The sequence below is a fragment of the Marmota monax genome, unplaced genomic scaffold, assembly GCF_021218885.2.
Source record: "Marmota monax isolate L192 unplaced genomic scaffold, Marmota_monax_Labrador192_F-V1.1 WCK01_AAM20220418_F8-fsc01733, whole genome shotgun sequence".
Taxonomy (NCBI): domain Eukaryota; kingdom Metazoa; phylum Chordata; class Mammalia; order Rodentia; family Sciuridae; genus Marmota; species Marmota monax.
Genome location: NW_026692764.1, coordinates 1 through 11415, shown reverse-complemented (window position 1 = coordinate 11415; position 11415 = coordinate 1). Strand labels below are relative to the sequence as shown.

General features: G+C 43.8%; 1 protein-coding gene across 2 annotated transcripts; it reads right to left on the bottom strand.

The window, feature by feature from the left end:
• Positions 1 to 523: 523 nt before the first annotated feature.
• LOC124094360 (transient receptor potential cation channel subfamily V member 3) lies at positions 524 to 11409 on the bottom strand. 2 transcript variants are annotated; one of them, XM_058580101.1, is made up of 6 exons: positions 9893 to 11409; positions 7224 to 7290; positions 6218 to 6492; positions 5071 to 5183; positions 3750 to 3829; positions 524 to 3522 (listed from the first exon to the last, which is right to left on the bottom strand). In XM_058580101.1, exons 1-6 carry the CDS (start codon positions 10043 to 10045, stop codon positions 3425 to 3427), a joined length of 786 nt encoding a protein of 261 aa, XP_058436084.1. In that variant the 5' UTR covers positions 10046 to 11409; the 3' UTR covers positions 524 to 3424. The 2 variants fall into 2 exon arrangements, with proteins under 2 accessions (XP_058436084.1, XP_046302991.2); XM_046447035.2 differs by having other exon boundaries at positions 524 to 3519.
• Positions 11410 to 11415: the final 6 nt, after the last annotated feature.

Here is an 11415-nt window from a genome sequence, read left to right as displayed (position 1 = left end):
TCTTTATAAAATAACTCAAAAGAATGAAAAATGCTCATATATACACATGAGTTGGGCTGATGGGCAATAAAGATAGTAATAGTAGCAGCTCTCTCATGCTCATTCTCTCATTGCGTCCTTATGAAAACCCATAAATAGGAAGGATTTGGACGTCTAGTCTCCTGGTAGAGCTGTGGGGTTATAACCATGCAAAATAAGCTGAGAGCCAGGAGGGCCAGATGGGTAGAGCACTGCATGGGCATCTTGTGGCCTGAACCACTAACACCATCTGACTGTGAATCCTTTACTCAAGCTGCTTCCACAGTTGCTGAGTGGTTCAGATAGAATCCTGGACATGCATACACATTGAAGTGTAGACAGTATGTGAAGGTCACATGTCTTACAGCATGCTGACCCTGAACTGGGACCAATAATGTTTGGGGTCCAAAAACTGACCTTCCTCATATCCATTTCTGTTAAGCAATACTCCAGGATTTCTAGTCAGTCTTCACATTCACATACCAAGAATAAAACATGGCCATAACAAGGCAAAATAAATATTTATTAGAAATCAAAAAGGCATTTCTTCAATGGAACTAAAATATTTTCACTCTTTTTATGACTTCTTTCTTGAAAATAGCTTCACACAAATGCACACAACATTAAAAATATGACTATAAATTACAACTTACAAGATTCAGGCATCATTGGTGAGAATGGGGTGACAATTCTGTGTTTGGAACCAAGTTCACAGGAAAAAAAAAAGTAAATTGATACAGACATCAAGTATGGTTTACAGGCCTGGATAACAACCCATCCCCCTGGGCCCCACCCAGAGCAGAGGATACAGTTCATCCAGCCTTGAGGAAGGAAAGGAATGTCAATAATACTGCACTCTCTTGGGCAGGTGCCTTTAAGAGCTGAATGGCTTCACAGTACAACCTGGCACATCCCAGGGAGGAAGGTAAGCACCCTATTTATCCTAAACAGACATATGACATAATGTCTACAATAATGAATTCTTCCTGAGACAAACAGCATTGCAGCCAAACATAGCCTGAGCCTGGGAGATTCCATCACTGGGAAAAGCCTTCCCCTTCAGTGACTGAAATGTAAATCATGGAGTTTGAAGATATCTCGATAGGCTCAGGGGTTGGTGGGGTGTGTATGTGTGTGTGATTTTTGTGCACAACTGTGTGCACACTTGAATTTTAGACTAGTCACGGGGATTATAGGGACAATGCTGACTGCCAAAGTGTCATCAGAGCAAAATCCCTAGCCCTCTGACATGTGCCAACCACAAAGATAGACTTAAATTTACTAAATAACTGTGCTAAAAACATTGATAAGGGAGATATCTGTGACATAAAATTAGGACATTCCAGCCTCAACAACTCTGATATGATGTCCTCCGTGTTCCTTTTAGAGCTTTAGGTTCCAGGTATAAAATTGCCCAATTTTTTTTTTTTTTTTGCCCAATTATTATCATTATTATTATTATTTTGCTTTTGCCCAAGTGGAAAATGGTTTTACCCATTAAAATCTAAGTCAAATCAGTTCTGGAATTCCCAGATCCATAATGTAGTACATGGCACCATGGATCCAATGACTGCCCTTCAAGGCCAGCACATCTGTTCAGGATCAATGCAAGGAGGCCACTCCAGCTCTAGAATATTGATTTCTAGACTCTCCAGGCTGAAAGGAATCTTAAAATTCCTCCTATTACTTTCTTTAACAACACCTCCAGTAAGTGTTCACCCAGCTTCTGCTTAAACATCTCTAACATCTGGAGCAGGTAGGGACTGAATGAAACCAGAATCTTTCTCTAGTTTTTGACTAGTTCTGACCATCTGGAACACATCTGCTCCTTCTGCCTCCATGATGTCTCCCTCAAGTCTTCCCTTCTCTGGAGACACCTGGCTAGCCCTCTTCACCCAGTTCACACTTGAGCCTGGTCTGACTGTTACCCTCGGAGCATCTGTTGACTCCCTGGGAAGCTGGGAATGCAGGAGCTGGGGCAGATCTTGCAGTTCTCAGTGCTGCACCCCTCTCTGCACCTGGCCCATCAGGTCAGACATGGAGGCCAGTTTTTCTACCTACCTAAGCTGACAGAGCAGCCCAGAATGGAGAAACTGGCCCAGAGGAGGCTGCTCAGCCTGGACTCAGTTTACCTTAAGTTTAACTTGCCAATTGCCAAGTTATCTGAAGGCCCCATTTAAAAATCAAAATTCATAGTGACCATCTTTATAATTCTACCTCAAAAATTCCTACATGAATCCTTTCACTGAATAACAGAGGAGAGTGCTTTGTTGGTTGGTTGGGCTCTAGCCACCTGGGAAAATTTCTTCAGTCTCCACCTCTGCCTCAAAACTCTGTGGAATTTCAGAGGACAGAAAATCTGAGGGTGAGGATCTAAAAATAGGCCCCAAGTCTTGGCCAAATCCTCCTCTCATGAGCCTTCCCCTTCAGCCTCAAAATTCACAGTGAACAAAATACTTACTACCGGAGCATTTCAATAATTTTGCTAAATTCCCCAAGGAGAAATAACTGTTGTACACTAGTTGCCTCAGAGATTGAAAACCACATAAATAGAACAGCTGCTATTTCTGTCCCAGCTCAGAAGCATGCCCTATGGCAAGGCCCGAGGGGGAAGGAGCCAAGCCCTTTCACCCAGATCACAGCACATCTCCTGCAGACCTCCTGTGAATAAAGAAAAGCTTATTGTTGGGCTCTGGCCACCCTGAGGCCAAGTATATAATGTATATCCAGCCCCAAAGCTCAAGATCTACTTCTCAACTTTTAAATTCACCTACTTCACCTAAAGTGATTTGCATTCAAAAATGAAATGTCTTTTCTATTTTAAAATTAAAACACTGTGTTAATTACACTACTAAAAACATCTCTTGGTTTGAGATGGTTTGAGCCCTGGGTTTCATTCCAAGGATGGTTTCCTGTTACCTGAAGGTTCTAGAAAGGCATGTCCACAGCTCATTCCCCTCCTCCTCCAGGATATCCGATTTGACTCAATCCCTTGCACATCCTGGGATGGGATCTAAAGTCTCCCACAAATTCACGTGACCCAGTCACAGTACTAAGGGAGATGGTAGAATCTGTGGTCTGGGAAAGATTGCCCTCCCTGCCCTTCAGGCCTCTGCCCCTTCCTCAACACCTGTCATCCCAGCCAAGATGACCTGGTCAAACCAGAGACTTCACCCAGACTTTAGGAGCCTCCTGGGCTCAGGACCGTGGGCCTACTGAACATCAAAATCCAAGTTGTTTCCCTCTTGGACTCTGACAGCTGCCTCTCAGAGAGTCACCCGCTCAGCCTGAAGAGCTTTCTGCTTCTCTTCTTGTCCGCCACTCTGCACAGCCCCATGGCACAGAATCCAGGACTCAGCCTGCAGCATCTAACATCCCATGCTCACACCAGCTCTGGGTTCTGCTTCTACACTGAAGTTTCTGGAAATTCATCCATTTCGTCAAACGCATTGAGAGTGGTTTTGCTGTTGTTTCTGGAAGAATCTTGGATTTTGTTGATATCTGCTTTTAAAAAAGAAAGGCTATTTTAGATGTACATCACTCTGCATACCACATTTCCATGTCTTAGAGTACCACCTAATTTTTAAAAGTTAGAGTGATAGAGGCCCTAAGAACCAATTTAATTCACTCTCCCATTTTATAGCTGGGGACAATCAGGCCGTCAGAGTTGATATGCACAAGGTCACATGGTCAAAGAGAAATGGGCCCCCACCACCTCACAGCAACAGTACCTGTCCGTTTGATGGGTCCCGGATCTTCGTTAAGGAAGGAGACATGGGTTTTCCATTCGGTCCACTTCACCTCATTGATCCTACAAGTGTGGTCATCATTTTCACTACTTCACAACTACACTTCATCAAATGCAAACAAATAGACTGCATTCGGGATGTCCTGGTTTCCATACAGCTCCCCTTCTGTGCATCCCAGAGATCCAGCACACCCCTGCCCCATCCAGGCACACTAGCATGGTGAGGGTTTGGAACCCACCCAAGTCCCATTTTTCCCTGGCCTAGAGGTGAGGTAGGAGTGTAGGGATGCCAAGGTGACAGAGGCAGGACTCAGGAAAAACGCTTGCTGAAGTACAAGACAGGGAGATGACTCATCATATTCCTGTTTAGGATAAGTCCCGTTACCATGGCAACTACAGCACTAGAGGACTTATCACCATAGCAATTCCCACCACAAGTTGTGTATCCCAATTAGGTGGAAATAAAGTGACCAACAAAAACAAATAGGGCAGGGTCTCCAATCAGGTCCACAGGAAAGAAATTTAAGAGACTCTATGACATTGGCCTTGAGCCATTTTCTCCCAATCGGCCGGCTCCAATTTAACGATGTACTTTAACTTTTGATAAATCTTCGCTATGGCTGCTTCTCCTTGCTCAATTCTCTATTCAAAACACCAAGGACCTGGACCCCAGTTGGACCCTTCACCACTTTTTGGACCAAAAGTGTCCAAATCAGACACTTTTCTTAAGGTGTAGATTACAGCCAGACATGATGGTTTTCAGGGGTTTGGAAGTGCAGTCAAGACAAGTAAGTACAGTTCCACTCAAAAAAGATGTCGACAGGGTCAGGAAGTCAGGTAGTAGTTAGGAAGAGATATGTTTATCCAAAAAGGTGGCCGTGGGATGAAAGAGGTCTGTTTTTAAAAGTCAGAAAGCTTGAGAACTATGGAAAGTAACTCACTTTCTGTTTGGCAATGACAAATGTGCCCCCAAGTCCTAGGGTGTCACATGAACTCACATAGTATAGACAGGACAAAGGCTATCAGGTTGGCAAATATCCTCAAAGTCAGACAGAGAAGGCCACAGAGACACATTCAAAAGAGCAGAGGGGGACCCCCACCAGCCAGCCTCAGTCTCCTTCTGACTCCCTTCTGAAGCTCAGGCACCTCATCCCAGGCCTGTGCCCACATAAGAGCAAATCCCACTTTCTGAGGAGCCACAAGGCAGGTGTGTCTTGGCAAGTGAGTGTCAACTGTGCTTCTCTACCACACCGCTGTCCACTGACTCATCCCTCTGTCCACCCAAGGGCCTTCCCCTCCCTTACCGCAGGCACAGCCGGAAGTCTCCCTCTGCGACTTTACACAGCTCTCCCATCCGGAATCGGCTTCTCAGCCATTCTGGTAACATTTTCTCAAACTCCAAGATTGTCCTGGCTCTCTGGGGGAAAAAAACAAGCCTCAGCTCTTTGCTCAGAGCCCAGCTCCATAGGAGCACGCACACACACACACACACACACACACACACACACACACACAAACCATCAAACAGTCCCCTGCAGCCTCGCTGGAGGCTTAATACATAGATCCTGAGCTAACCTACAGAATTCAAACACAAAAAAGCAGAAAGTTTGAGAAAGAGATTTGAGTTAAATAATGTCAGAGATTTGATGTAAATAATGTCTCTGAAAGTCCAGGAGCCTCCTATCTGAAAATGTTAGGATCCTGGAATCTCATCTGGGGGAAGTTCAGAGGTCATGTAGTCCCACACCTCCTCCCAGGTTTGGAATTCCCTCTGCAGTTCTCCTGCTCATAATTTGCCCAGTTGCTCCTGAACATCTTTGACAGTCCCAGTTAAGAAGGTCATAATGATTAGAAATCTTCTTGTGGCAAATCAAAGACTGTCTTCCCTATCATTTCCCACCCCCACCCCATGTACCTCGTTTCTGCCTTCTGGGGCCACAGAAGGGGGCTGCTCCCTCTTTCAAGGTAGCTTGGCAGATTTCTGAAAGAACTCTCTCCTTCTTCGACCCTAGTTTCAACAACCATTTCTTATGAGGCACAGTCTCCAGTCCTCTCCCAAACCTGGTCATCATCTCTGGACCCATCCTGTGGGTTGGAGTCCTCAACAAGGGAGGAGTGTTAAGGCCAGGATAAAGCACAGTAAAAACTGTCATCTCCATTGTCCTGTAGCTTATACTTCTCTTAATGCAATCTAAGTCACACTTCAGCGTCCACAGAGCACACTGTTGACTCTGAGCGGAATATCCCCATAAGGCTGGGTTTCTCTCATACGTGCCACAGTCCCTACACCCTGTACTCAAAGAACCTGGACTAAGGCTTCCTCAGACCTGGTTTATGCAGATTCCCAGGCCCTGCCCCAGACCCAGCGGTGCTGATGGTGATTGATGACCAGGTGCTGAGCCAAGTCCCTGGGGAGCTTTCCACACCGAGTCACTGCCCAGCTCAGTTCACCTGTAGGCGCCAGATCCTCTCACTCTCCTTGGAGACATTCTCCACTGTCTCTCCCATCAGGGCGATGAGCATGTTGAGGAGGAGGACGAAGGTGAGGATGACGTAGGTGATAAGCAGGAACAGGAAGAGGATGGGGTACGTGGAGTTCTGCTGGATTTTCAGGTCACCTAGGCCTATGGTGAGCTTGAAGAGCTCTAGTACCACATCACTGAAGCTCCCGTAGGAGCTGCAGTCCTTGTTGTCCTCGGAACATTTCTCGATCAGCGAGGCCAGGGCTAAAAGGGACATAAGGGGATGCTTGCTTCTGCCTTTCTGGGTAATTACCCAACATTTGTACACGCGCGCACACACACACACACACACACACTGCAGACCTCTGCCTCTTCCCTCTGGACCCCGAAGGCCTTATCAGGCCGGTTTCTCCACCCTGAGCTCCTGCAGGAGCCTTCATGCCTAACAGAACCAAGCTCTTCTTTCCCTCCTCCACCCCCTGTTCAGCCCTTGCTCACAGGAGCACTCAACCACTGAGCCACATCCCCAGCCCTATTTTGTATTTTATTTAGAGACAGTATCTCACAGAGTTGCTGAGTGCCTCACTTTTGCTGTGCTCCTATTTTTTAAGATCATCCATCAAATCTCTGTGAACTCCAGTTTCCCCATCTGTACTACAGAGCTTAAAATGCTTGCCGGGCCTATCCTGGATTGTGAGGGCCAACGAAGATGAAGGATGTGAAAGTGGGTGGCAGTTGCCTCCGTGTGGATGGGTAAGAGTGACAGGCTGGGTCTCCCAGCCTTGGTTACTTGAGGCTTAGAGGATGGGGATATGATTCCCACTCAATCATGTTGTTGAGAGAAGTAAAAGATGCTGTTTAGAAAGCACTGAGAGCAACAGGTGCCCCACTCATCAGGAGCTGGTGTAATTGTTGCCAGGGCTGCGTGTGCTGTGTCATTTTGACATCTACATAAAGCGCTTTACAAATGCTACTATTATTTATGAAGCGATTACCTACTCCAAATCCAAGTAAGAACACGATATATACAAACAAGAACTTCAGGACATCATGCAAAATGACCTATAAAGAAACAGGATTCAAGTGTAAGGCGTGAGCACCTATTCACCATCTGCTGATCTCCTTGCTTCTTCCCTTCCTTTCCCAGCCCTGGGCCCTAACCCTGCCTTCACTCAGGCCATTCTCCCTTCCCCCAGCAGAACCCTCCTGATGCTCTAGACTCAGCTCTGCCTCTGCCTCCTCCAGGAAGCCTTCTGGTCCTGGGGTCAGCCCCAGGTTCTCTTCTCCCCCACCTCCTGAACTCAGGCCCTGTTTACCCTCTCCCTCTCCCAATAGGGTCTCCTACCTGGAGTCCTCGACCCACCTGGAAGCAGTGGCATGCTGGAGCCAGCTCATACCAGCTCCCAAGAGCTGAATGTTGAATGCTCATGAATTTTGTGAGCTGGCTGTTAGACAGTTAAATTTTTGTAAATTTTGTGAGATGTTTGTGAAACACAGTCATTTTTAAGAACTAAATCAAACTTTTCATTATAAGACAATTAAGTTCTAAAGATCTAACGTACAGCTTCAGACTGTAGTTAACAGTACCAATTTGTATATTTGAAATGTAGATTTCAAGAGTAGATTTTGAATGTTCTCAACACCACACACACACACACACACACACACACACACACACAGTAACTATGCAAGGTAATGGATGCATTAAGTAACTTGAAATGGATGATCATTTTGAGGTAGAAAACATAAGGATAGATAGAAAGGAGACATGTCAGACAAACCAAGAGTCACCATGACTTAAAGTCCAGATCTAAAGTCCACTTTACCATGGATTAAAAGTCCAGATTTAAAGGTCACTTTCACAAACTTCGGTCACAAAATAATTAAGTAAACCATTAGACTTTATTCCTTGAGTCTGTCAATAACTTCTTTCCTGACCTGGATCTAAAGGAAAAAGAAGTCTGAGGATATCTTTCTTCCACAAGTAGATATCCTTGTGATTTATATTTTTGGAATCTGATATATATATTTTGGAATCTGATTACTGCATCTACATTTCGTGCTCTTAATCGAGCCCTCAGTATTACCCCAGTGTAGTACTGTTTCAATCCACAAAGCAGATCGATAAAAACTCCATGGGGAAATTATTAGCGATTTTTCCTCAAAAACAAAGAAAGGAAAATGACCCCTGGCAGGTAATGGTTAACATATCAAGTCAGAGACCCAAAGAACTGAAAACACCCTCTTAGACCAAGTCTCTGCACTACAGATTTGACATGTATAAATATGCCTAAGACTAGTCACCCTTACCCTGTCTCTCAGAATGTCTACTACCTTCTTTCTCTCAGTAAATTCCATCTGTGTCTCACTTTGACCCATCCTTAAATTCCTTTCTGCAGTGACATCAAGGACCTTCATGGCTCAAGCTGACATTCACCTCCGTGTTGGGGAACCTTCTCAAGACCCCTGTCCTGGTGACATTTCACAATGTGTGTATGTATGTGTGTGTGTGTGTGTGTGTGTATCACTATATATATCTCACTATATATATATATATATATATATATATATATATTCATATTCCTCACACAGTACACCTTAAATTTCAATTTTATTTGTCAATGGTTTCTCAATATAGCAAAGGAAAAAGAAATCAACTTTTTTGCAAAACATAATATAAACATATTAAAAATAAAGATAATAAATGTTCAAAACTAATCATTCCCTGATTATTTTACTACATTTTACAAATATCTATGTTTTTGAGGTTTTTTTTTACCTCTGTTGTAGCCCCATGTTGGAAACACTACATAAGGATGTGTAACTGCACATCTCTTCCCAATTTCTGTCTTTGGCAACATAATGTCAGTAACAGGAAATCAGCCATGGTGGAGCTTGACAGCAGGAAGAGTGGTAAACACTACAAATCAGATTGACTCACTGTTTTATTGCTGTCTATGTGTGTATTTAAATCTGTGATAGAGAAAATGTGAAGGCAGCTTCAACTTCAAAATGTCCATAGCTGTTACATTATAAATAGCCCACAAATAGCAACAAGAGGGCCTTCCAGTATCTGCAAACAATTATCCTATTCAGGAAAGAAGTTGCCCAGCCGTGGACAAACTAGTGAAGTTTCAACTTAAGTCTTCATTGTTTCACTCTCATCTTAACTGCTTACAAAATAAAACATAAACTGGAACAACACACATTTGTCAATTGCAGTTTGGCAACAGATTTGAAAGAGTTTAATTAAAAACTAAGTATTCTGTGAGAATTAGCTATGTGGAACTTATACTAAAGCATATTGCATGCAATAAACGTATGTATTTATACACATATGCTGGTTTACACGCGCGTGCACACACACACACACACACAAATACATTACAGAGCAATTGTTACATATTTTCCAGCACACCACTGCCCAGGGATGAGAACTTCCTTCACAAAGTGTGTTCCTTCTCTACATCCAACAAGCTTGGGAATTGTAAGATGTGGACACTTAAAGTGTGACCAAAAGCCAAGGAAGACTGTGGCATTCGGGAGAAGGAGCCATGGATCGACTGCCATGTGTTAAGCCCTTTTTCTCTACAGACTTCAGTTTACCCACCTAAAAAAGACGCACCCTCTGAGGGCCCTCCCACCTGTGCAGCTCCCTGCGTACCTTCTGGATCATGACGCTGTACATGCCCATGGACTGGAAGCCGCGTGTGTAGTAGAGCATGTTCGCCCAGCCCAGGGCCATGGCCAGCACGAGGCAGGCGAGGTACTCTTTGTAGGCAAACAAGTACAAGAAGACAGACAGTATCACAAGCATAGCTTGGATAAAACTGTTCAGGAGACACAGGAGACAAGGGCCTTACTCACTTCTCAGCATCAGGGCAGAGACATTCAAATCCCTCAAACCTTAAACCCCATGAACAGTCACCCTGGGGGCCCGGACTGACAAGATAAAGGCTGCCTTGGATCCATACATCTAAACTCCAGCCTGTTGAGGACATCCCAGATGCAAGTCAGGACCAACTGTGGACTAGTTGTGACTGACAGGGACTTAAAAAAAAAATACAGCCAGGTGAGATGGTGCACACCTATAGTCCCAGAAGTTCGGGAGGGTGAGACAGGAGGATTACAAGTTCAAAGTCAATCTCAGCAACTTAGCAAGGCCCTAAGCCATTCAGTAAGATCCTGTCTCTAAATAAAATACAAAAAAGGGTGGGGATGTGGCTCAGTGATTGAGTGCCCCTGGGTTCAATCCCTGGTACAAAAAACCATTTATATATGTATATATATTTTATATATACTTTACATACATTTATTTACACACACACACACACACACACACTCACGCACGCACACACACACGCACATACACAGACCACAGGGCTCCAGGAGATTCTGACATGCAGCCCAGGAGGATGTATGGTTTTTAAAACATGATTTATGATTCCCATATAGATTTAGGAACCACTAGGCTACACCAAGGATGCAGTGAATAATTACATTTTTAACCAAAGTGAAAAATGCTGCCAACATTTATACTTAAAAATCAATCAAGTCCTTCAAAACCTACTCTTTCAAAAAAAAAAAAAGAAAGAAAGAAAAAAGCTTTAATATATGCTAACCAAAATAAGTCAGTCACAAAAAGACAAATCCTATAAGACTCCACTTACACAAAGTACCCAAAGTAATCAAATTCACAAGAGATGGAAAATAGAAGGTGGTGGCCAGGGTGTCAGAGGGAAAAAGAGAATTGTTGTTTACTAAGTACACAGTTTCAGTTTTGCAAGATTGGTTGCACAGCCAGTTGGATGTACTTCACAATTTTGAGCTGAACACTTAAAAATGGTCAAGATGCTTTTATTTTTATGTGCACTTTAGCACAATTACATTTTTAAAGTACAATATATACCACACAGAGGATATCCAAACGCACTCATCAACAGTGCATATACTCTGCCAACCATAGGGTTAAAAACACTCTCCTGCTTATAACATCTGACAGTTTCCACAATTATAAAATGCCTAACCATAATTAGGACACATAAAGCTTGTTTTTCTGGCAGAGTGGAGAACAAATGAATGATCAATTGCAGTGGGAATGAAATGAGGAAGAATGTCTCCACCTTTCTCTATGCTAACAAAACAATAAAGAATCAGAAGAACAGGGCAATGGACTGAAACCAGTAG

Excerpts from the sequence above, each read along its gene's own strand:
- LOC124094360 (XM_058580101.1), bottom strand. The coding sequence starts at position 10,045 with ATGCTTGTGATACTGTCTGTCTTCTTGTACTTGTTTGCCTACAAAGAG. Across the intron at positions 7,291-9,892 it reads ACAGCGTCATGATCCAGAAG|GTCATTTTGCATGATGTCCT; the intron begins GTACGCAGGGAG and ends GTTTCTTTATAG. Across the intron at positions 3,523-3,749 it reads GGGACCCATCAAACGGACAG|CAGATATCAACAAAATCCAA; the intron begins GTACTGTTGCTG and ends CTTTTTTAAAAG.